At 48.7% G+C, this 25,944-nt stretch overlaps 2 protein-coding genes across 5 annotated transcripts in view; both read left to right on the forward strand.

Annotated features, from left to right (window-relative positions):
• APLP1 (amyloid beta precursor like protein 1) overlaps positions 1-25,944 on the forward strand; it is a 131,415-nt gene that overhangs the window by 50,040 nt on the left and 55,431 nt on the right. For 2 of the 3 annotated variants that reach the window (XM_077337046.1, XM_077337047.1), the window contains 2 exons: positions 63-206; positions 1,774-4,229. The exons of the other annotated variant lie outside the window; for it this stretch is intronic. In XM_077337046.1, the coding sequence (XP_077193161.1) occupies positions 63-206; positions 1,774-1,872 (243 nt within the window). In that variant the 3' untranslated portion in view covers positions 1,873-4,229. Of the gene's footprint in view, positions 1-62; positions 207-1,773; positions 4,230-25,944 lie in introns of those variants that run through there. 3 annotated transcript variants of the gene reach the window in all.
• UPK1A (uroplakin 1A) lies at positions 10,763-24,319 on the forward strand. Of its 2 annotated transcripts, XM_077340906.1 has the most exons (9): positions 10,775-10,832; positions 17,132-17,177; positions 19,213-19,312; positions 19,679-19,879; positions 20,891-20,965; positions 21,761-21,868; positions 22,348-22,527; positions 23,784-23,867; positions 23,973-24,319. In XM_077340906.1, the coding sequence occupies exons 3-9, from the start codon at positions 19,250-19,252 to the stop codon at positions 24,015-24,017; spliced, it is 756 nt and encodes a 251-aa protein (XP_077197021.1). In that variant the 5' UTR covers positions 10,775-10,832; positions 17,132-17,177; positions 19,213-19,249; the 3' UTR covers positions 24,018-24,319. The 2 variants fall into 2 exon arrangements, with proteins under 2 accessions (XP_077197022.1, XP_077197021.1); XM_077340907.1 differs by lacking the exon at positions 17,132-17,177 and having other exon boundaries at positions 10,763-10,832.

The following is a 25,944-nucleotide window of genomic DNA, read 5'->3' on the forward strand; positions in this document are numbered from 1 at the left end:
GTGGGAAGAGGAAAGAATCTGAGGCAGCTTAATGAAGCCTCACCCGCTCTTTTATGTCCCAGGAACCAGACACCTTGGTGACCATCAACAGGGGTGCCCTCATCGGCCTGCTAGTGGTGGCGGTGGCCGTTGCCATGGTGATCATCATCAGTCTCCTCATGGTCCGCCGGAAGCCCTACGGGACCATCAGCCATGGCATTGTTGAGGTAAGGTGGGAAAGGATGTGGTGTCCTGTTGTTGTAGTTGTTGTTATTAGATTTATTATTAGATTTATTCCCCGTCACTCCCAAAGCCAGCTTGTGGCGTGTTACAAAGGTCCATCATAAAAATCCCCCACTAAAACAGGACATCACAAAGTACAATAAAACACAACAAACATGGCGGTGAAGTACACAACACTCATCCCCCATTGCACCTAATGTGCCTAGTAGCAGGGGGTAGGCGGAGGGCCATCGATATTGCATTGGCCAGAATGCTATATAACACTGGCACGGGGCGGGAGACAATCTTCCTCACCGCTGTGGCCTCAATTATAGACTTAGCGGCTCCGTTTTGCAGGCCCTGCGGAACTCAGGAAGTTCCCGCAGGGCCCGCAGCACGACTGGGAGCTCCTTCCACCAGGTCGGGGCCAGGACTGAAAAGGCCCCTCCTGTCTCAGCCTGGTCCACGGAGCCACAAACAAAGAGAAGAGCAGGTGTGACACTGAAAGGTGAGGATGGAAGGTGAAGGCTATTCGTTTCATGGAAGGGCAGCCTAATCCATCCTCATCCGGGAAAGCTTCCTTGGACCCCGGGTAGGGCTAACCAGCCTGCTTTGGGTGCAGGCCCATTCTGTTACCACCATTTCCAAGAAAAAAAGAAGCACCTTCTATGACACTGTCAACCTCGCCGTCATAAAAGCAGTTTTCTTTTCGCGAAAATGTCACTGTTTCCCCCTCCCACCCACGCTGAAAGAAAAGAACTCTGGGAATTGTAGTTTGGTGAGGATGAATGCTGAAGTGGTTAGAATGCTGGAATAGGAGCCTGGGAGACGGAAGTTCAAATCCCCACTCTGCTGTGGAAGGTCACAGAGTGACCTTGAGCTTATCGCTGTTTCTCAGCCTAACCCACTTTGCAGAGGATAAAATGGAGGAGAGGGGAGTAATGGAAGCAATGTTAGGACCCCCTCAGCACTGAGAGGTGTGAGCAGTGGCTTGGTTATATGTGCCCCTCTTCCCACCCCCTCTGTTAAATATTCCTGGGGGATTGAAAGTTCAAGGTTGAGTTATTCCGCCGTGCTCTGTGATTTTGTTGGTCTTTGTGGTATGTTTTTAAACTCCGAGGGTTTTAATGGGGTTTTATTGTGAACAACTGTACCCCGCCATGAGCCAACTTCGGGAGCGGCGGGAAATAAATAAATTAATTAATTAATTAATTAATTATAATAATAATAATAATAATAAACTTGAGCCGGGCACCGGCTTATTAATTTATTATTATTATTATTATTATTATTATTATTATTATTATTATTATTATTATTATTATTATTATTATTATTATTATTATTATTATTATTATGGTAGAAAATAAACACTGAGAATTCTGTTTAGTTTTCTCCTCCACTCCCCATCACACGTAGAAAACCACTTCAGGCTCCTGTTAGTATTTCTTCCAATACATCAGGGGTCTTGTTAGCTGTGGGTTGGAGGGGGGGGTCTCAGTGCTCCCAGGTGCTGTTTTTGTTTTTAATCACCCTTTCTTCCTCCTCCTCCTGCTTCACCCCACCCCACAGGTGGATCCTATGGTGAGCCCCGAAGAGCGGCAGCTGAACAAGATGCAGAACCACGGCTACGAGAACCCCACCTACAAATTCTTTGAGGAGATGAACTGAGTCCCTCGGTGGTGCTAAGGGGTGGGGCGGGGAATGGGGTGTCACTGGGGGAGGTGGGCGTTACCATGGGGATGGGAGGGGTTGGTATCTACAGGGGGGGAGAGGGGTAGGTTCTCCAAACACTTCCCCGCCGATCTCCTCTCCCTCCGCCCTGACTGAGCCTTGTCCTTTCCCCCTCACAAATTTCCTTCTGTTCCTCCCTCCGTTTGCCATATTCCGTCCCCCGCTTCCCTTTCCAGGCTTCCAGGCTCCCATTGCTAGTCTTCCCCACCCCCAATCCTCTATCCTCAGTTCTTCACGATTCCTTTGGGTTCCCCAACCCCAATCCCACTGGTCTCGGATGCCATCTCCAGGTCTCTCAGCTCGTCCAGCTACCTCCGCAAAGCACCTGGAACCCGTGTCGAATCCCCCAGTATCAAACCGGAGGGGGAGGGGCACACCGAGGACCACACACCTGCACCCTTAACGACTTATGCACGCACATCGCTATTCAGTGCTCAGTCACTCGGGGCTGTCTCACGAGCTTCTTCCTTGACCTCACACAGCGTTGGGCCACAGCTTTGACACTAAAGCGCCTCGCCTCCAAATTTCCCATTTGCATAACTCCATGTTTCACCAAACCTCAACCCATTCTATCCACCGTATAATTCATTTGTAACTCCGTCTCTCTCTCCCTGCCTCTGTCTCTCTCTCTGCCTCTCTCTCTCTCTGCCTCTCTCTCTGCCTCTGTCTGTCTTTCTCTCTTTAAATCTCTCTGAGTCTCTGTCTCTCTCTCTGCCTCTGTCTCCCTCTGTCTCTCCCTGCCTCTGTCTCTCTCTGCCTCTGTCTCTCTCTCTGTGTCTCTCTGCCTCTTTCTCTCTGCCTCTGTCTGTCTTTCTCTCTTTATCTCTCTCTGAGCCTCTGCCTCTGTCTCCCTCTGTCTCTGTCTCTCTCTCTCTCTGCCTCTGTCTCTCTTTTGGGGTAGCTTGTGCGGCAGATAGAAGAGCACCGTGCACACTCTAATTCCCTCAGTCCCTAACCCTGCCAGCCTCTTGCATAAGAATCCCACGTCTGCCTACCCTTGCTTGCCTCCCTCTCTGCCCTCTCCCGCACCCGCACACCCCCCATATTATGCTTCCTTGGTTCCACCCCTCACGATTTGCACTTAATTTATTGGAAAGCCAGCTGTGAGGGTGATCGCAGCAGGTGAGCCCTTCCACTCCCCTCTGTTCCTGGTTACTTCCATCAGCACCTTTACTGACTCATTCGGGGAGGGGAGGAGAAAAGACTGAGGGCTCTCCCCTCCCCCCTCGCTCCCCCTCCTTCGTGATGCGAGGGTGACGGGGTGAAGTGGCTGAAAACAAGACAAGAGGGCTGGTCTTTGTCCATCCTGGCAGTCCCTTCGCTCGGCGGTCAAGCCAGCGGGGGCAGCACAGGCAGAGCGTCCGTCACTGGGCGAGGCTGATTTCGGCCCTCCGCACGGCCAGGCATTTCCCCATTGGTGGGATCTCGCCAGTCGCCGCAAGGTGGCCACAGCATGACATTGTGTCATCACCTTCCAAAGATCTTTGGGAACAAGCCATCTTGGAATCGGGGGAAGGATGGTGGGATGCCTTGTAACGATGCCCGCCCGCCAAAACCTTTGCCCATCGCTCGAGGGTGGGAGTCGGCTCTTGGTGTTACCGGCTTTTACACGGTTGCCCTTGGGTGGCGTCCGAAGGAAACAGACGACGTTGGTTGACTTCCACTGATGGCACTTAGGGGAGAGGCTTTAGCTCTAGCCAGGGGGGGCTGATTTTTGGTATTGTTTATTCGTTTTTCCCAAGGCCCAATCTCCCTGGACAGGCATTACAGGGTGGGCGGGGGAGTTCTGTCCATGAAAGGTTCTCAGAACCCAACCTGCCAATAGGGCATTGCCCTTCTACCAGCTACATAGCGATAGGATGGTTTTCTTATGTGCTGGGCCCCCTCCTCACTTCTGTGGCAGGAGACCAGGGACTTGGAAACAAGGAAGAAACAGAAAGCCCTCTGTGGACGCTGGCAGCCCCCCCCCTTTCTACACGCACACCCAGGGTGCAAGCAGGTGGACCGGCCTCCTATCGTCTCCCTGGCTCTGTGCCACACTTGGTTTGGGGAAGGCAGAATGTATAGGGCCAAGAAACGCGCTCTGCCCTGTTATTCCGTCGTTTGCCGATTCACCCCCTGCCTTCCCTCCCCTCCCCTCCCCTCGTTTCTGTTTAGTTCTTGTTCCTTTGTATGGCTGACCTTTTTAAAAGCTGACACACTTGAAATCAAAGCGCAAACTTATGTCGAACCAGGAAATGGATTTCAATTACCAGCCCTCCCACCAAACTAATAAAATATTGTCACTTCTCTAACCCCAGTGCCGGGCCTGGTCTCTTCTCTGCCAGGGAACAGGGGGAAAGAGAGAGGGTCATAGGGTGGGGGGATTGCGCAGCCACTCAGCTTATGCACACAACCGTTTTTGTTCAGTGCTGTTACCTGGGGTCCCAGAGGTGTTTTCATTTCAGGATCGCTCCACTCAGAATCATAGAGTTGAAAGGGACCTCCTGGGTCATCTAGTCCAATCCCCTGCACTATGCACTCACAACCCTATCGCTCATCCCCTGTCACCTGCCACCCCCTTGAGCCCTCACAGAATCAGCCTATCCGTCAGATGGCTATCCAGCCTCTGTTTAAAAATCTCCAAAGATGGAGAACCCACCACCTCCTGAGGAAGCCTGTTCCACTGAGAAATCGCTCTGACTTTTGAATTAATTTCATCCCATTGGTTCTGGTCCATCCCTCCGGGGCAAGAGAGAACAACTTTGTTCCATCCTTTATATGGCAGCCTTTTAAATACCTGAAGGTGGATATTAGATCTCCTCTCCAGGCTAAACAGACCAAGCCCCCCCAACCTTTCCTCATACCCCCTCACCATCCTTGTTGCCCTCCTCTGAACATGCTCCAGTTTGCCTACATCCCTCTTCAACTGGGGTGCCCAGTTGGTATCAACTGGGGTGGTATTCATCTGGGGTGCACAGATACCCAGATGGTATCTGTGAAAGTGTTAAGAACACAAGAAGAGCCCTGCTGTATCAAGCCAATAGCCCATGCTGTCCAGCATCCGTGTCATGCAGGGGCCGACCAGTTTATCTGGACAGCCAACAGCAGGGCCTTCCTGGCTGCTGCCCCCTGACTCCAGCCATCATAGGTTTACTGCCTCCGAATGTAGCAGTTCCTACAACCACCCTCGCTAGTTGCCACTGATCGCAGAAGGTGCATGACCACCCCGCTCAGACCAAGCAGCAGGGGAGGATGTTTTCAGAATTGTTTGTTGCTAAATGAAGGGCAGTTCACACATTCAGCACTGCGCTAAGGAGCTTACACAGGGAAGATTCATACACAAAGTTGCCAAGGGCCAGAGGTTACCTGTGAGCCATGCTGTTTAGCTTCTGAGGACAGACCTCAGAGAGAACAGCAATCTGTTGCCCGGCTCAAGTGAGAAGAAGCAGAAGACTTCCTCATGTTCACCAGTCAGAATTTTGCAAGGAACAACATCTCTGAAAGGAAAGGGAGGAGCTGGTGCCAAAACAACAGCATTCAGGCCAAAACAAAGCAGTTCCAAAATACGCTCTCCCTCCTCTGATCCAGCAGAGGGAAGTGGTGAGACACAAAGCAGGTTCATAGGGTTGTGGGGCTTAACCCTTCTGCCAAGAGGTGGCTTCTTCATGGCCCAGGAACTGTTGCGATGCCCTGTAGGCAACATCTGGGCCAGAGGTCCAGTTTCTCAAGATGGGGTCTGTGTGGGTTTTGTCCCCTCATGTTCAAGTTGTTTGCCCCACAGGGCATACCGAAGGCTCTGTTCCCAAGCCTTTTTTGGAGGCCTGTGGCTTTTCCATGCCACATGTCCTTTGTTTCTTGTGACACGTTGAAAGCTTACAAAATGGCAAACTTTTGTGAGTCAGCAGATGTTCCTTCATCATGTCAGCGGGATGTTCCACAGAAGACTGTTGGTCTGTCAGGGGCCACTGCCCTTCTATTTTGATTGTAATGCAGAGTTACCGAGCCACTAGGCAAGACATCTCCTGTGGCCACCTTGTTAACCATGAAGAAAGCCTGAAAGATTGAGGAGAGCTTCTGTAAGGGAGTGTGTCACAAAAAACACCAGCTGCCAAGAAAGAGAGGCCAAAGCCAACCAGAAATTGGGGCATGCGGTTGCTATTGGTTTCTGGGCAGGCCTGAGGGGATGAAAGAGTCATCCGGTTCCTAGAATGAGTAGACGGCTTCCTAATTAGCAAGTGATTGGAAGCATCTCTTTGCATACAGCTAGAAAGGAACCTCCAGCTGTGTTGAGCCTGTGGGCAGTTTTGGAATTTCGAGAACATGAACTACAGATCATCACAAGATGGCCGCCACAGGAAGAAATCATAAAATGAGTTTCCAAATACATGCTCCTGGTTTCTTTGGAAGTACCTCCTACCCCAACAGAGCAGAGGAAACCCAAGATGGGCTCTTTGCTTTGGGGATGGCGGAAGGCACCATGAAGCACCCGGGCACTGCAGTGGGGAGTCACTGACCTAGGATTAGGGGTATTTCTGTTTGGACAGACAAGCAGGAAATGAACATGGTGGAGAGGAGCTGCTACCCATTCATAGTTTAGGTCTCCCTTGTGATTGTATTTGTGGCTTGGTCAGTGATTCTAGCCACTGATTCTAGCCAATTTGGATGTTAGCCAGTTAGTGGGTTTGTGTCGTAAGGAGGCATGCTAAAGATAGGTTGGTGTAGTGTTTAAAAGTGGGAGCCTCTCATCTGGAGAACAGGTTTGATTAGAAGAAAAAGAGTTGGTTCTTATATGCCACTTTACAAGGAGTGTCAAAGCAGCTTACAATCGCCTTCCTTTTCCTCTCCCCACAATAGAGCCCTGATATTACTGCTTGGCCAGAACAGCTTTATCAGTGCTGTGGCGAGCCCAAGGTCACCCAGCTGGTTGCCTGAGGAGGAGGAACGGGGAATCAAACCCGACTCGCCAGATTAGAAGCTGCCACATCTAACCACTACACCAAACTAAGTCCCTCAGTCAAACCGTTGATGTCCTACAAGCTGCCAGAGCAATCTCAGCATACAGTACACATTTGCAAAATGCAATGCAACAATTGGCTCGCTGGAGCAGGCTTTTATTTCAGTTATTATGTATACCCATGTATAAGCCGAGGAGGGCTTTTTCGGTGTGAAAAAAGGTGCTGAAAAACTAGGCTTATACGTGAGTATATAGGGGATTTGTTTAAATACGTATCTGCAAATTCGTTGAGGCATAGGGTTGTGGAACTTTAATTCACTATTTTTAGACAAATGAAATGTAGTGCAAATCTCCACGCCCACATGACATACCCACGCAACACCTGAATAAAGCTTCTGTGAAGCACACCTGCCCGCCATTGCTCTTTGTCTGCAAATATCCTTAAGATTGGGCCATCTTTACAGTGGTGTGGCTGTATAAACCTATATCTTGGGAGCCTGCTAAAGGAGGGCATGCTTCCCATACTGTTTCCTAGGGGTAGCTGTCATTTCATGCGACGGGATCTACAGGTGGATTTTTCTCTGGGACATGCTATACGGCTTCATGTAGCACACATCAAAACCGTACATGCATAGGGAATCTTTGATGCTCTTAACCTGATATCATGACCTCTATGGCAGTCAAGTAGCCTGGAAAAGAAAGGTCCCATCCCATTAATAGAGGTTTGGTGCAGAAATCAGCGCTGGTTGGAAGAGATGTATCATGTTGCATCCGGATGGCAGCATATTAAACCTGTGATGTTAAAAAGACCTCTAGAAGGCCAGTTGAAAAGACAGTCGCACCTGTGGCCATGCAAACTGGAAACCTCACATGTTTCCACTTGCCTGTTGTAATGCCTGAAAAGGGCTCATGAATACAGGAGGGACCAGTTTACAGGACTGCCAGCCTCCTTATGGCATCTGAAGCTCTCCTGCTATTATTGTTGATTTCCAGCTGATCCAGATCAGTTCCTGGTTGCTTTGGAGGGCAGACTCTCTGGCATTATACCTTCCTAAGGGTCCTCTCCTCTCCTCAACAGCAGGCCTTGCTAGGCTCCATCACAAACATCTTCAGGTATTTCCTGATCCAGAGTTGGCAATCCCACTCCTCATTTATAGCCTGGCACCCCTTGGAACAAGGAAAGTCATCCAGCTGGCAAAGGGCATTCCCTTCTTTTTCCAGGCTGTTGTGCATTCATGTGCATTCAATAGCTGTGCGATAGGCAGACGTCCAAAAGATATAGCATCCCTCTGCCTGGAGATGAACTGGTAGAAAAGGTTTTCCTTTCAGAAGTCCAAGAAGAAGAAGAAGAGTTGGTTCTTAATGCCGCTTTTCTCTACCTGAAGGAGGCTCAAAGTGGCTTACAGTCTCCTTCCCTTTCCTCCCCCCACAACAGACACCCTGTGAGGGAGGGGAGGCTGAGTGAGTCCTGATATCACTGCTCGGTCAGAACAGCTTTCTCAGTGCTGTGGCAAGACCAAGGTCACCCAGCTGGCTGCATGTGGGGGTGTATAGAATCAAACCCGGCTCACCAGGGTAGAAGTCCACACTCCTAACCTTTACACCAAGTGGGGATGATAAATTATGTGAAAAAGGGTCTTTGCCCCCCTCCAAGCGCTGGCGGTCCTTCTGCTAGGACACAACCAGGACATAAAAATGCCAGGAGAGAAAGGACAGGAGAGAAATCTGGAATTACTGATGGATGCGGTTAAGGAGCGGCCTCTTTTAACAGCATTTCCATGGGAGAAAATTGGCCAGGGAGGAAGCAACGGAGTTTGCTCCAGGCCATCAAAAGCTTCATCTGCTGTTTTCTGCAAATCAGACTCCTACTAAAAGTACGGGAGTAGGGCTGGCTGGGCTATTATTATTGCTGGTTAGATAATAATTCTGCCCCCTTCCCCCGCCCCCGGATCTCTTAAACATTGGCATAGATCCAGGGATTTTGACTTCATCTCTCTTGATGGTAATCACACAAAATTATTGTTGCACTATAAATTGGCACATCTTGGCTAAAAACACTGGCTAAAAAGCAGTGTTGTCTAGAGCAGGGGTAGTCAACCTGTGGTCCTCCAGATGTTCATGGACTACAATTCCCATGAGCCCCTGCCAGCGTTTGCTGGCAGGGGCTCATGGGAATTGTAGTCCATGAACATCTGGAGGACCACAGGTTGACTACCCCTGCTCTAGAGTAAGCATCATCCAGCTTTTACCCTTACAAGAGTGAAATGGCACCAAAATACAGAGACAACAATAGTCAACAGAGCCAGTATGGGAAAAGCCACCTACATAACTGAAAATGTACAATTTAAGTGACTGCTAATAGACACATGGATCTATCCATTATGTTTTCCTCAGCCCAAATAGTGGCTCTGAAAGTCATTTTAAGAGGAAACGCATGCATGGTATCTCAAGGAATCATTATAAGGAATGAGGACCACCTTGCATGACTTTTTCAGCACACTGGCATAAATTTGTGCATGGTTTGCACTCGAAATACAGGCAACTGTTTCTCTCTATTCCTTTCTGACTGAGTAGTGATATCAGGGCTCTCTCAGCCTCACCCATCCCACAGGGTGTCTGTTGTGGGGAGAGGAAAGGGAAGGCGAATGTAAGCCGCTTTGAGACTCCTTCGGATAGAGAAAAGCGGCATATAAGAACCAACTCTTCTTCTTTCCTTTCTCTAAAGAATAACACCTGTTTTTTATATCTTGCTTTTCTCAAATTGGCTTCAAATGACCTTCCTCTCCCCAAAACAGACACCCTGTGAGGCTGATTGAGCTCTGAGAGAACTGGGACTGGCCCAAGGTCACCGAGCTGGCTTCCTGTGGAGGGGCGGACAATCAATTTCAGTTCTCCACATTAGAGGCCAACCTTCTTAACCTCTACACCATGGTGGCATCTTTCCCCCCCCCTTTTTGTCCCATCCAGATATTTCCCTCTCATTCTCCTTACATCCTGGCACTTCCAGCACACCTTAACTTACACATTTCATTTTCTTTATTTTTTTTTCAAAAGCTGTAGGTTGCAAATCATATTCTAGAGTAAGAAAACGGCAAGGGAGAAAAAAACAGTCTGTTCCTGTGTCTGTATCCCGATTTGCTCTGCCCAAATCAGGAGGTGAAGCACTTCCAATGCAGAATGTGCTCACCTGTTAATAGCCACTGTTAAAGCCACGGCTCCATGGGTTTGATAGGAGAATCAGCTCTCCTAAAGCGATCCCTGATCGGAAACATGCTTCTTTCAAACCATAAACACCCTCAGCAGCAGGGCTTCAATCCGATGCCTTATGCTTCTAGATGTTTTTTTGTCATGTTTATTTGAAATAGCTAGTTGTTTTGGGTTGTTGTTTTAATCCCTAGATGGATTTGGGTGTCCCCCCCCTCCCCCAATGTGTTTCACAGTTAGCAGCCATGGATTAAAGGGTATCCCGGAAATATCAAACAGGGTTAAGCGTTTCGGCATTAAGCTGATGACTTGAACATCATGAGAATCGGTTTGCAGCAATCTGGATGTAGAACTGCCCAGCCAATACTTCCGTCCGTAGCATTGGGCAGCCCATTTGAAACTTCTCCCCATTTGGCTGGCCACCTTCCAGTTTACCCCCTCCGTGTTCTCCCTTAAATTGTTAAGCTTCTGCTGAACACTTGCAGGGGAAATTCTTGCCCCCCAATTAATTATCTGGACCCCACTATGCTAGAGCCGGTCAGTCAACCTGTTCCTAGGCGGGGCATCCCCAAGCTGGACCAGGAAAAACAGAAGACAACCAGCCTTTTTTCAACTAGTCCCTCCAGACTCCAATCCGGAAAATCCAGTCCAGTCATCTAACCCCCTCACCCCTTACCTGGGTAAACATATAAAGGGCAGTTCTCAGCCTGCTCTATCTGGCAGAACGGGTTGGAGTTGACTAGTATACAGTGGACAGGTGAGTAAAGGCTTTGTTGAGCGGACTGCTTTTGGGGTAGGCAGAGCCTACTACTCAGAATATGCCTGGTGCTGGTGACTATTTTTAGGAGAGCAGGGAAGTTGGTTAGTGATACTTGAGCATCACTGTATCTAATAGCAAACTGGTTGGGCCTTGGGTAGAAGTCAATTGCACGTGAAGAGCATCCTCCTAGGTGTGAAGGATCTCTAGTTACTTTACACCTAGGAGGATGCTCTTCACGTGCAATTGACTTCTACCCAAGGTCCAACCAGTTGATCTCTAGTTACTTGTGGGTGTCCCTAGGGTTGCCTACTTCCAGGTGGGGGATGAAGATTTCCCTGGATTGCAAATGGTCTCCAGATTACATTAATTGTTTGCATGTTTATTTATTTAAAACACTGGTTCAGCTTTTTCTGAAGAGAAAAGCTATTTCGGGAAATAGGATCCCAGGCATTATACTGTAACACAGTTCCTCTCCTTCCTAAATTCTACTCCCCCCTAGGGTCAGATCACGGGATTTCTGAATCTTGAGTTGGCCACCCTATAATGTATAGGTGGAAAGTGATTTTCGTGTGTTGCCAATTGAGAAAAGCAGAAATGCATTCAAAATCTGGATGAGACTAGAGGGGATGAAATGTTGAGGACAGCTAAGCCACTATTGGAGGAGGGGGTAGTTCCCAACAAGCTCCTAAGATTTTAGAAGATTCTGGAAGGGGAGATCTGGGGCTGGGTAGGATTTCAACATTGTCCCCCTGCCCCCATTCTTCATGGACTTCCAGCTTGTTATTATATCTAATAGTGTGAATAACAATATCTGCAAAAGCTGGACCACCGTAGGCAGGGTGGTAGGAGCTGCTACCCACCTGGGGCTCTCCAGGTATATCAAAAATAAGATCTTTATAAATTCAGCAACAAGAAAAATACTTTAAATAACCCTCCTGATAAGGACCATATCTGCCCCAGAAGGAGTGGAGTTGCTGGAATTAAATATGTGCCTCCTAACAGAGGGGGATCTGTCCTTGACTCTCAACAGATTCCTTGCTAGAGTTACCTGTTCTGGCTTCAGAAATTCTGGAGATTTGGGGTTGGAACTTGGGAATACTATGCACACTCAACTCATTGGTATCAGGGCTTTTCATTACAGCAAGCAAAGAAAAATAAAAAGAGAACTTCAATGAACCTGGCCGCATAAAAAGCCAAATCTCTTTGCAGTCAGCCACAGGGGCTGCAGAATCTGGGTTTTGATGTGGAAACACATCTTATGGTGTGTTTGGGGAAATCATCATGAATGTGATGCCTGTCTCGCCCCCCAGAGGGCAGCATAAGAGGCAGGGAGGCAGCCAGCAGTGGAGGCATCAGCAGCCCCAGCAATGGCAGAGTGAGTGGCCCTCAAAGGTGGGTCATAGTGGAGCAAGCACAGCTCAGCGCACCTGTGGGCCAGGGGAGGGGCCAGGGCTGGGCACCAAAGACCGGTGGCAGTGGACTGAGTGGGCCCTGGCCAGCCACCACCATGCCCATAATGTGGAATGTGTTTCCACATTATTTCAACATAACGGTCGAAAATCCGCTTGTCGCTACATTTTTCTGAATAATGGGACTATTTCCAAAATGGAGCTGCCCTCATGCATGTTCATATGAAAATAAGGCCTGGACTCAAGCCTTTCGATCTGTGACCTTTTGGAAACTCTCCTCCCCTGTGTTCATGAGACTGATATCACTTACTGACATCTCGGTACAACTTGGTACAGCGGCCAGTGGAAAGCTAGAAAATCTACTTGACCACTCTTGATTAGTTATCTCCTTGTTTACATAGCCCAAGCAGCTGAGCAGGGTATGAAAGTCAATATTCCCCTACCCCTCCATCCCTCCTATGCATTTCTTACAGAGGTTTCAGCCCTTGGTAGCAACGGCATTCTACCAATCGAAGACAAGCAAGGGCGAAGCTTCTTGTGGATCACACACCAAATCATCCCTTGCAGCCATGACTCAAGATGGGTAGCCATGTTAGTCTGTCTATTGTAGCAGAAAAAGAAAAAGAGTTGGTTCTTATATGTTGCTTTTCTCTACCTGAAGGAGTCTCAAAGCGGCTTACAATCACCTTCCCTTTCCTCTCCCCACAACAGACACCCTGTGAGGTGGGTGAGGCTGAGAGAGCCCTGATATTACTGCTCGGTCAGAACAGCTTCATCAGTGCTGTGGTGAGCCCAAGGTCACCCAGCTGGTAGCATGTGGGGGAGTGCAGAATCAAACCCAGCTCGCCAGATTAGACGTCCGTACTCCTAACCACTACACCAAACTGGCTCAAAAGCAAAAGAGTGCCTTAAAGACTAAAATTTTATGGTGAGGTATAAGCTTTTGTGAGTCACTGCACACTTTTTCATATACTCTTTAGTCTACAAGTTACTACTGAACAATTGCTCTTTCTACAGCTTGCCAGTGTTACTTCTGGAAAATTCCTGAGTCTTTGGGGCTTTAAAAAGAAACCTTGCCCCATCGTGCAGCCTAGATTTGTGTCATTTTCTTACAGAATTAGGGGCATTTCCACACCCATTATATGTAGTGAAATGCTTACCTTACATAGTCTTTATATTCTGGCCCCTCCATATGATGTCATCAGTATCCAGAATCTGGGCTCACTACATCCTCCATTTTAAAGCGCAAGTTGCCTGCATTGATTGACAGGTGGAAGCACAACACATATAAGGCACATTGCTCTCTTCCGCCATTCCCAGCAGCAGTTGTGGAGGGTGAGATATGCTAAAAGGCGCAGACAAAAACAAGACAGCAGAAAAGGTGAGGAGGGGCTCGGAAGCGCGAAAAAAATAGCGCTTTGCCATTCAGCTGGTATAACATTTTTTCACTGATGTGCGGAAATGCCCCAGGTGTTGCATGCAGATGGAAAGTTGAACCTAGGGTTCCCAACCTTTGGGAGGGCCCTGGAGAACTCCTAGATTTATAATGGCTCTACAGGTGAAGGTGATCTAGAGAAAATAGCTGCTTTGAAGGGGGGACTCTACAAAATTATACTCCGTTGAAGTTCTACTCTACCCCAAATCCTGTAGCAAACCTGACCTTATCACATCTCAGAAGCTAAGCAGGTTCCAACTTGGCCAGGATCTTCCGGCTATAGTATACACATGCCGTACGATACATAATGATAATCTTCAATCCCCAGAAAGGTTGGCCACCCTAGTCAAACCTGTCATGCCAAATAAACCTAGAATGACGTTTTTAATTTAATTCTTCTCGTATTATCCTTAAATAAAACATACAAGAAGAAAAGAATCAAGACAAAAGGGGGGGGGGAGAACACAGAGAGAAGTCCAGAGTATTACATGAACGTGATGAAATGAAAACACATTAATTTTGTTGAAGCATGACAGAGTTAGCAAAACTGAAATATGCCAGAACGTCCCAGTGATTACAGCTTGAGAGCTAAGGGAGGGTTTCCCATTTTGGGAAGGGGGTACCCGAGGGGGTTGGTTCTGTGAGAACTAAACTCATGTCAAGTAGCACCTGAGGGGTTCACGAAAAGGCTCAGCCTTCCGGAGTCGGAGCTGGCTTCACACCAGAGACGGATGTCAGTCACTGCCACAACTTGCAAGGTATTTTCAAGGATGGATTCTCCTCACCACTCAAGCATTGTTGAGGACTGTCAAGTCAGAACCTCAGATTTGTACCCAATAGGCTGGCGGATGTTCTTTGACCTGGGAGCTGTTTGTCTACTCCAGGGGTAGTCAAACTGCGGCCCTCCAGATGTCCATGGACTACAATTCCCATGAGCCCCTGCCAGCATTCGCTGGCAGGGGCTCATGGGAATTGTAGTCCATGGACATCTGGAGGGCCGCAGTATGACTACCCCTGGTCTACTCGGTATTATGTGAGTGGTGTTTCCAGAGTCATTGGGAGTGGTGGGGATCATTCATCGAGCAAGCTTGAATGGCCAGTTGCTGTCCCTCTCCTATTCCCCCCTCCCCCTGGAATCCGTATAATTCTTATAATGCTGCCCAGTAGGTCTTTCCCTCCTGGCCAGTTAAACCCGCCTTTGTTGGTCCAAACTGGTGTTGAGTGGATACCTTGGGACAAACATTCACTCTCCCTCCTGAGCCCACTGTCAGGATGCCAGCTTCCAGGTGGGGCCTGGGGATCCCCTGGAATTACAGTTAGTCTGCTGGCAACAGAAGAAGAAGAAGAGTTGGTTCTTATATGCCGCGTTTCCCAAAGCAGCTTACAGTTGCCTTCCCTTTCCTCTCCCCACAACAGACGTCCTGAGAGGGAGGTGAGGCTGAGAGAGCTGAAGAAGAAGAGTTGGTTCTTATATGCCGCTTTTCTCTACCCGAAGGAGTCTTAAAGCAACTTACATTCGCCTTCCCTTTCCTCTCCCCACAACAGGCACCCTGTGAGGGAGGCGAGGCTGAGAGAGCCCTGATATTACTACTCAGTCAGAACAGCTTTCTCAGTGCTGTGGCCAGCCCAAGGTCACCCAGCTGGCTGCATGTGAAGAAAGAACACTGAATCAAACCCAGCTTGCCAGATTAGAAGTCCACACTCCTAACCACTACACCAAACTGGAGATCAGTCCCCCGGATAAAATGGCCCCTTAGAAGGTGGATGTGTGCCATGAGACCCCATTGAAGTATCTCCTTTCCCTAAACCCCGCCCTCTGCAGGCTCCACACCCAAAGTCTCCAGGTTATTCCAAACCCAGAGTTGGTGACTCAAGTCCACAGCCAGTCAAACAGCTTCTGCATCCCCTTTATCTCCCCACAGCATTGTGAATTGTTTCCTTGAGGTATAAAGGCATGTTATGTTGTGTGGGGTTAGGGTGGCTAAAACACAGGCAAATCCTCTGCTTCTCTAGGATCTATTTATTTACCTGAAACTGGCTGGAAATGCCAAAGATAGTGAGCAGCTGTGTTGGTCTGAAGCCTAGAGAACCAGCTTGGTGTAGTGGTTAGGAACACGGACTTCTAATCTGTCGAGCCGGGTATAATTCTGCACTTCTCCACATGCAGCCAGCTGGGTGACCTTGGGCTCACCACAGCACTGATAAAGCTGTTCTGACCAAGCAGTGATATCAGGGCTCCCTCAGCCTCACCCACCTCACAGGGTGTCTGTTGTGGGGAGAGGAAAGGGAAAGCGAATATAAGCTGCTTTGAGACTCCTTTGGGTGGAGGAAAACATTATATAAGAACCAACTCTTCTTCTAGATCGGTGCTGGAAATTATTATTATTATTATTATTATTATTATTATTATTATTATTATTATTATTATTGTATCCCGCATCCCCCCAAAGGCTTGAGGCGGCTCACATAAAAAGCCCAATCCCCTAAAATCCATAACAATGAACAATAAACATTAAACAGTAATTAATAAACCAATCAGTCAACAACACTATTATAGAGTGTGCAAACAAAACTGCAAAATGTTTATTCAAGGCGTGAGCTTTGGAGTTCTGACGAAGGGTGCTTGCACTCGAAAGCTCACGCCTTGAATAAATCTTTGTTGGTCTTAAAGGGGCTACTGGACTCTGGTTTTGTTGTGCTACTTCAGACCAACACGGCTACCCACTTGAATCTGCAAAATGTTTGTCTGCTTCAGGCCGAGCTCTGCCTGCGTCCTCTGGATGAAGCCAACAACAGGCTACCGACTGAAAAGCCGTGTTGCAAAAGTGTTGTGAAGCTGAGAGATGCAATAAAATAACATAATCTGCCATCTATAGATACAGGGCAGGCTACATTTTTCAAAAACGATCTTTCTCAACATAAGCATTTCTATCTCCCCACCTCCCCCAATATGAAACCTAAATAGAAAGCCAGTGTGGTACAGAGATTAGGCTTTTAGAACTAGGCTAGGAGAATGCCCATTGTGCCATGGAAGCTTGCTCAATGACCTTGGGCCTAACATTCCTCACAGGGTTGTTGTGAGGATAAAGTGGAGGAGATAAAGTGGCAGGTTCTCCTTCTTTGGAAGTTTTTAAAGCAGAGGCTAGATAGCCATCTGACAGAAATGCTGATTCTGTGAATTTGGGCAGATTGTAAGTAGGTGGACCGAAGAGATTGTGTAAGTGCTTGGATCTTGTGGCCATTTCCTGCATTCTGCAGGGGGTTGGACTAGATGACCCTGGAGGTCCCCTTCCAACCCTATGATTCTAGCAGAAAGGTGGGTAGAAATGAAATAAGCAAATTAACAAAGGAATCATCTTTGGAGACAGCTTTTTCTGAAGACTTGTTTTGGAAACCTGAGCATGGAATATTCCTCTTCCTACCTCTGCTTTACAAATGGTTCTGTTTTTCAGTTCTATCTCGTCAACCCGTGGAAGTTGAGTGGTCATCATCTCCAAGGTAAGCAGAGAGGGATCTAGAGGAGTCTTCCCATCCAGAGTTCCTCACTATTTAAATGCCATTGAATTGGTTCATGTATTGAGAATACATAGAATAATAGAATCATAGAGTTGGAAGGGGCCATACAGGCCATCTAGTCCAACCCCCTGCTCAACGCAGGATCAGCCCTAAGCATCTTAAAGCATCCAAGAAAAGTGTGTATCCAACCTTTGCTTGAAGACTGCCAGTGAGGGGGAGCTCACCACCTCCTTAGGCAGCCTATTCCACTATTGAACTACTGTGAAAATTTTTTTCCTGATATCTAGCCTATATCGTTGTACTTGTAGTTTAAACCCATTACTGAGTGTCCTTTCCTCTGCAGCCAATGGGAACAGCATCCTGCCCTCCTTCAAATGACAACCTTTCAAATACTTAAAGAGGGCTATCATGTCCCCTCTCAACCTCCTTTTCTCCAGGCTGAACATTCCCAATTCCCTCAACCTATCTTCATAGGCTTGGTCCCTTGGCCCCAGATCATCTTCGTCGCTCGCCTTTTTTACCGCTGCATCACACTGCCTGCTCATGTTTAGTTTACAATCCACAAGTACCCCAAGATCTCATTCACACACAGTGTTACCTAGAAGCGTATCCCCCATCCAATACATTGCAATTAATTCAATGCATCTGGTCTTGGCCAAAAAAGCTGTCTAGTGACCGTCAATTTATGGCAGCCCCCATTGGGTTTTCAGGGCAAGACAGGTTTAGAGATGGTTTGCCATTGTCTGCCTCTACGTAGTGGCCATGGATGTCTTTGGTGGTCTCCCATCTAATCCTGCTTAGCATCTGAGATGCTATCCAGATGTGGACACTTTCCTAATTGTGCTGTCACTCATCTACAGCCCCACATTTTGCACAGCTCCTTTTGAAGGGTGTGTGTGTGTGTGTTTCCGAGTCTTCTTTTTAATGAAAACCTGTCTCTGTGAATCCATGAGCATTGTCCCAGCCATGCGTCACCAGATGTGCTTATAAATAATATTTTAAAGCTGCTTTACTGCTTGGTTCCACAAAAGTTAAATATTTTAAAATCTGCTTCTAAAAAGGGAACGCTGCCATAAACAAGCTGTAAAATGGATTATTCCAACCCCCAAAGCGGGGTGAATTAAAGCATGTCGTCTAAAAGCAGGTCTCATGGGCTCAGTGGAAGAGGAATGTTCATAATGGGGGTGGGGGAACTTTTCTCCATATGTCCATGAATCCTAACTTCAGGCAAAGATCATTCCCTCTTGACACAAAGATCTAGTTGTTATATTAACGAGTATCTTTGCATATTGGAGAGGCTGGTGGTTGTGAGGGACACGGTGACAAAACAGGCTGGAATTGGTGTCTTCTTCATCTATTGTCTTCAGTCTTTCTAGACCAGAGACCCATCCTTAATCCCCAGGTAACATGGGACCCAGAGAACCTCAGATGGGTGGCATCGGGGTCATGTGACAGGAAAGGGAGCAGAGTTATGACATCACTAGTGTCTGGGCCAAAAGTGCCGGATATTAAGAAATGTACCACAGAGAGTGGAGGACCTGGCCAAGGACGCACTGTAGAGGAACCTTCTGCACTGCTAAGTGACCTGAATCACAAACATGCTGCTCTTATTAGTACATGGCCCAAGAGGTGGGAGCTGTGATGGCCACAGTGATGGCCACACACATGTTCACTAGCAGCGCCTCCTTCCCAACTAAATGTGTCTGCCGTTTCAGGCCTTTCAATCACAGGAGGTAGAGCTTCATGACCGGACAGTTGGAGATGGATAACATACACACATTCAAATGGGATTTCATTCATTCATTCATTCATTCATTCATTCATTCATTCATTCATTCATTCATTCATTCATTCATTCATTCATTCATTCATTCATTCATTCATTCATTCATTCATTCAATGTATTTGTATGTTATTTAGAAGAACCAGAATCATAAACCCTTCAAACTTGGTGGAAGAAGTTCTTGTCCTAAACGGTTTACCCCGTGTACCTTCATTTTCTTTCCGCCTCTTTCAGAAACTGAGCTACGGGAAAAGAGCCATTTCCAGGCAACATGGCAGAAAAAGGGTCACCTTTTATCGTAGGCTTGTTGGTGATGGCCAATATTGTAATTATGGTGAGTGCATAGGGTTACCAGCTCTGGGCTAGGAAATACCTGATTATTTGGGGGGGGGGCTAGAGACTCAGGAGGATGGGTTTTGGAAAACGGAGAAACCTCAGTTGGGTACAGTGGCATAGACTCCACCCTCTAAAGCAGCCATTTTCTCCTGGAGAATTGATCGCTAACATATGGAGATCTAGTATAATAGTGGGAGATCTCCAGGCCCTGCCTGGGGGGTTGCAAACCCTGTAAGTGTGCCAAAGCAATTGTACATCTCTTCCTCTATTGATGGAGCAGGATTCTTGGCCATAGCATCCTTTAAAAGGTGAGCATGCGAAGTATGACCACAAGTCACGCTAACAGTCTCTCATGTTGATGCAGCTCGCTGGGTTGGCCCTCTATGCCGAGTCCATCTGGGTGACAGCAGATCCGTACAGTGTGTACCCCATCCTGGGGGTCTCTGGCAAAGATGATGTCTACGCAGGCGCCTGGATCTCCATCTTCACTGGTTTTGCCTTCTTCTGTGTCTGTGTCTTTGGTATTATCAGCCTGGTGCGTGGAAACCGTCTTATGGTGTTACTGGTGAGTGAGGGCAGCAGGGACCGCAAATGGGTGTCTATGAATGCAAGATCTGGGGGAGGGGGAGGGAGTCTGATTCAATCCATCACTATAGAGAAAGAGGCAAGGGAAGCTTGGACACTCGTCCCCTGATTGCTGGGAACAGAGCTCTAGAAACAGGCGGTGGCTGGAAGAAGGGATGCTTGCATGGTGCTCAGGGCATTGCATTCACATCCATCCTATAATGACTGCAGGACAATACGGTCTGGAGTCTTTAGAAAGACAATCATAGAATCATAGAGTTGGAAGGGACCTCCTGGGGCATCGAGTCCAACCCCCTGCACTATGCAGGACACTCACAACCCTATTGCTCATCCACTGTAACCTGCCACCCCCTTGAGCATTCACAGAATCAGCCTCTCCATCAGATGGCTATCCAGCCTCTGATTAAAAATTTCCAAAGATGTGTATTGGAGAGGGGCCATGGCTTAGTGATGGAACACCTACTTTGGATGCAGAAGGTCCCAGGTTCAATCCCTGGCATCTCCAGATGAAAGAACCAGATGTGAAAGACTTCTGCCTGAGTTAGGATCACCAATTCCTCCTTGGCTACCAATGGTGGTTGGAGGATAGGGTTGCCAGCTTCAGATCAGGGATGTCCTGGAAATTTGGGGGTGGAGCCTGGGGAGGACAGGGACCCCAGTGGGGTACAATGCCACAGAGCCCAGCCTTCAAACCCTCCATTTTCTCCAGAAGGACTGATCTCTGTAGGCTGGAGTTGTAATTCCATGACGTTCCCCAGACCCCATCTGGAGGATAGTACCCCTAACCTGAAGAGCAGCTGCCCACTAGGACAGACCCTCCTGACATTGATGGACCAAGAGTTTAAGTCAGGAGAAGACAGATTTCTGTGCCCATAGAAAGAAGGGACGGGTCACCCAAGCCTGCTTTCCACTTCGGCTTCTTAGTCCAACAGGTAAGGTTGACGTTATCCTGCCCCTGCTGGAGTCTCACTTTATTGTTTTATGTCCTCAGTATCTGGTCCTGATCCTAGTTGTCTACTTGTTTGAATGTGCATCTTGCATCACAGCCTACACTCACCGTGACTTTGTAAGTATGGGGGGGGGGGAGGGTATCTTCTAATTATGCCATTTCTGATGAGGACAGAAGGTCATGGCTTGGTCTGGGAAGAAGGTGCCACAAACTAAAAACTACTAAGACGTTTTGTGTCTCAAAGCCTTTCTGGGGGGGAGGGTTCTGGGGGAAGTGCAAGAGCCAGCTTGGTGTAGTGGTTAGGAGTGAGGACTTCTAATCTGGCGAGCCGGGTTTAATTCCCCGTTCCTCCACATGCAGCCAGCTGGGTGACCTTGGGTTCCCCACAGCACTGATAAAGCTGTTCTGACCGAGCAGGAATATCTGGGCTCTCTCAGCCTCACCCACCTCACAGGGTGCCTGTTGTGGGGAGAGGAAAGGGAAGAAAAAAGATTTGCTCAAAAGTTTGCAGTGCTTTCCAGTGAGGATTTGGTCTAGGATTGCATCCGTTTTTGTCTTCCAAGCCTAGAAAACCAACTTAGCTGAGAAACACTGGGGTGTATCCAACCACTGGGGAAATGGGCTTTCTCACTTTCTTCTCCCACTTCAGCCCACTGTCCTTGGGGAGCACATTCTATGGGGAAGATGTCCCCAGTGGAAATATTCTGTCCCCACTTGTCTAACCTCTGGCAGCCAGAGGAGCTGGCATAGACCATGCAGTATTCAGAAATGGCTGTAAGGGAAGAAGAGTCCTTGCGGATACTTTTTTTAACCGGGTTCTTTGCAAAGCAGACTTTTCAGAGTGTGCGGCTTGTGTGCAGAAGTTGGGGAATGTCACTCACCCGCATAGTTTCTTCTCCCTTCCCCACCCAGGTGGTTTCGAATTCCAACTTGGTCACCAAACAGATGCTGACCTACTATGCTACGGACACATACCAAGGCCGGGAGCTCACCCGGATGTGGGACCGCTTCATGATGGAGGTAACATGCTCCAACCCTAGGGGATCTCAGCGGACGAAAGGAGCCCAGAGTTCAATTTGGCCAATTTGGGACTTGGTCAAGGCCAATCGGTGGGCTTGGTGGCGGAAGCCAAGCTGTATGCTCCTCTCAGATCATGGCTGGGATGTAGGGAAGTGGCACATCTGTCTCCAGTAATGCTTAGGGCGGCCCTGAAACATTCTTTTAAAACATTCTGAGAAACCCTTGAAACATTCTTCAGGCTTTGAGAACTCTGAGAATTTATTCAACATGGCCAGTCTCTCTGGGAAGTACAAGGTGGATGGTTTGTCCCTCTGACAGCAACTCAGTAACGTTCCTGCTTCCCTTCCCAGCCCCTGCCAATGGAACTGGCTCCTGGTGTGACAGATCAGAGGGGCATTCTGGCAATTCGTGCATAGTCCTGCACCACTCCTAGCAATTAGCTAACCAGTGTGACCTTCTGCCCTCCCTTCCCTCTCTAGCAACAATGCTGCGGCACCAACACTCCAATGGACTGGGTAAACTACACCTCGGTCTTCCGCAGCAGGTACCCCGAGGTGGTGGCCCCCTGGCCGTTCTACTGTTGTAAGCGGGACCCCAACTTCGTCATCATCAACGAAGAAGGCTGCAGACTGGGGCACGTCGACTATATCAATACCAAGGTATGGGGAATCCTCCATGTTTCCTCTGCTGTTCCTGGAATCGAACGAAGCCTTCTTCCCCGGGTCAAAGAGTGCTGCCAGCTTCCCCGCTGGGACTTAGGGAAGGAAGCCACACTCTCACTCAGTGGCTCTCCTAGCCCGTTTGGTGACTGGGGCAAGCAGGTGGGTGGGGCGGGGTGACACGGGGCGGGGGATTAGGACATGGGGGTGTGTACCGGCAATCCTCCTGCTGTACATCCCACACATCTCCTCCACCAACATGCTCGTCCTGCCCATCTCCCCTGCCAGCCGGCTACATGCCCTGCATGTCTCCTGCAGTGACCTACCTGCCCCATGTCTCTCCTCCTCTGGCCTGCCCTGTCTCCTCTGGCTCGCTCTGTGCCCTCCAGATCCTCACAGAAGCTCTTATAACTATTGTTCACTACCCTTCTCCACCCCTCTTAGGCCAAATAAGAACTCTGTTCATTGAAATGCACGGACGCCTTGCTGTATATATGTCAGTTAGGTCTCCATGCACCTATTCTGGTCCACCCCACGTGTCTTGCCCGCCCACTCTGAGTGTCTCTTCTGCCTGCATACCCTTGCATCCCCTCCACCCACCTGCCCACCTCATGTGGCCCATCCTGCATGTTTTCCCTGCCCACCAGCCCTGCATATATCCTTTGCTGGTCAGCCCACCCATCCTGCACATCTCCTCAACTGACCAGCCCGCTCGACACTGAAGGACCAGGCCAAGGGCAGGTTGCCCACTGACTGACTTGCCAGAGTCTTCCCACACCTCTCTCAACCAGCACCCAGGACATGCGCCCCAGTCACCATATCCTGGAAACGCTCCGTCTCTCACCCTATGGAAGGGAGCCAAGACTCTGTGGCAGGGAGTGGATGTTCTACATGCAGAATGTCCTAGGTTCAATCTCAGACATACCTAGTGAAATGCCACTTCTCTGCCTTAGACAGAAACTGCCAGTTGGCTTCGATGATGCTGGATTTGGTAAACCTATTAAGATCACTTCCTGTGTTTGAGAGCTAGAGCATCTGCTTGGCCTGCAGAAGGCCGCTGGTTCAGTCCCTAGCATTTCCACTTTAAAAGGACCAGATGTGAAGGACCTCAGTTTTGAGACCCTGGAGAGCAACTGCTTGTCTCAGTTTGACAGGCCACTGCTCTGATATAGTATAAGGCAGCTTCATGTATTGATCTGTCCTTTGCTCCTCCCCTCTGTAAGAAGTTCTCACCCTGTTATCCTTCCTTGCTCCAGGGCTGCTTTGAGCACATTAAGCATGCAGTAGACAGCTACGCCTGGGGAGTCTCTTGGTTCGGCTTTGCTATCCTGATGTTCACGGTAATTCCCAGTTGTGTGGTTTGTTGATTGGGGGAGGAAACCAATAGCTATGGGGCTACTGAGAAATTTGCCTACTGATATCCACTCTCTCCCCACACCCTTTAGTGCCCTGTGGTCCTTCTGGTCATATATCACTACACCACAATGTGAGGACCTCCAGCTGGTCAAGCTGTCTTGCATCCGGTGATGGAAGAGAACCTTTTTTGGCTTTGTGGAGATCCTTGGCCGTCTTCCTGCAGAGATGTCCTCTGGGTGTCCTCATGTACCCACGTCACGCACCAAAATGTGTCCTTGGAGGTTGGCCTTATCTCCTCTCCTCCTTCTGGCCACGGCTAGTCTTGCATTTGGACCCCTTATCATCTAGTCACTGGATTTTATCATGGAGGAATCTTCAAAATTCCTTCGCGCAACTTTTTTTGGTCTTTAAAATGTATCATAAATGTGATTTGAAATCCTGAGGTGGACAAATATTTTGGGGGCAAAGCGTGGATTTAAACTGGGCTGTTTAAAACAAAGCTGGGACTCCATAGTGTAATAAATTCCTCCTGCCCCCCGTTTTCCCCTCTGACATAAAATCAGTCAGCATCCCTGCGTATCATACAACAGATCCTAAAGTGACTTTTTCTGGGATGGGTCTTTCTCTCCTTTCCAAATGACTTCCTAAATTATGGAGCCCCCTGCTGGAGAATGGGCAAATGAATCACTGGAAAATATATATCAGTCAGTCTAGACTAGGGGTAGTCAAACTGCGGCCCTCCAGATGTGTGTGGACTACAATTCCCATGAGCCCCTGCAGTGAATGCTGGCAGTGGCTCATGGGAATTGTAGTCCATGCACATCTGGAGGGCCACAATTTGACTACCCCTGGTCTAGGGGATGGACTGTGTCCACACCCACCCACCATGGTCTACACCAGGGGTAGTCAAACTGCGGCCCTCCAGATGTCCATGGACTACAATTCCCAGGAGCCCCCTGCCAGCAAATGCTGGCAGGGGTCTCATGGGAATTGTAGTTCATGGACATCTGGAGGGCCGCAGTTTGACTACCCCTGGTCTACACTGTTATGTCTATCTGTCCCTTCTTCCCCAAATGGCCAACGATGAGCCTAGAGGAGGTGGTAAAGGGAGAGGCCCATTATTAAAATCCTTGCTGACCAGGGCTCATTGCATGTGGTGCTGACTGGAGTCCAGAGAGGTAGATACTCTCATTATAGCTTAACTGCATTGGAGGGATCGCAGGGGACCATGGAGAGCTGGATACCTGCCCCAGCCCTGTTCCCAACCCAGCAGAGTAGGCCATGGAGCAGCATCTGGTGTCGGTGGGTGGGTGACAGAACATGATGTCACATCCAATGAGAGTGAATGAGTGATGTCACTTCTGGTGACACGTCATCTCCGGGGGCCACTTCCCGGGGGGGGGGGGCTTTCTCTTGAAGCCTGGAGAATGTTTCAGGGGGTTCTCGGTGATAAAATTCTGGTCTAGCCTGCAGGAAACTTAAACATGAAGAAGAGGAAGAGCTGGTCCTTATATGCCGCTTTTCTCTACCCAAAGGAGTCTCAAAGCGGCTTACGGTTGCCTTCCCTTTCCTCTTCCCACAACAGACACCCTGTGAGGTGGGTGAGGCTGAGAGAGCCCTGATATTACTGAAGAAGAAGAGTTGGTTCTTATATGCCGCTTTCCTCTATCCGAAGGAGTCTCAAAGCGGCTTACAGTCACCTTCCCCTTCCTCTCCCTACAGCAGACACCCTGTGAGGTGGGTGAGGCTGAGAGAGCCCTGATATTACAGCTCAGTCAGAACAGCTTTATCAGTGCTGTGGTGAGCCCAAGGTCACCCAGCTGGCTGCATGTGGGGGAGCAAACCTGGCTTGCCAGATTAGAGGTCAGTGCTCCTGACCACTACCCCAACTGCTTGTAGCCTGAGGATCATGCCCAGCACCCATTTGCACAATTGCAGCTCCAACCAACCAACCATACAAGCATGCCTAAAGAGAAGCCATAGAGCAGATCTTTATAGTTATAGAAGAGGCCAGGGGCCAAGCCAAGCAGAGCAGTATACTTTTCCTAGGCTGCCTGAAGG

The sequence above is a fragment of the Paroedura picta genome, chromosome 5 (genome assembly GCF_049243985.1).
Source record: "Paroedura picta isolate Pp20150507F chromosome 5, Ppicta_v3.0, whole genome shotgun sequence".
NCBI lineage: Eukaryota > Metazoa > Chordata > Lepidosauria > Squamata > Gekkonidae > Paroedura > Paroedura picta.

What these genes read in the sequence shown, in the direction of transcription:
- UPK1A (XM_077340907.1), top strand. Translation starts at nt 19,250, where the DNA reads ATGGCAGAAAAAGGGTCACCTTTTATCGTAGGCTTGTTGGTGATGGCC. An exon ending in ACCGTCTTATGGTGTTACTG is followed by an intron (nt 19,880 to 20,890) that starts GTGAGTGAGGGC and finishes TTATGTCCTCAG; the next exon opens with TATCTGGTCCTGATCCTAGT. An exon ending in TCGACTATATCAATACCAAG is followed by an intron (nt 22,528 to 23,783) that starts GTATGGGGAATC and finishes TCCTTGCTCCAG; the next exon opens with GGCTGCTTTGAGCACATTAA.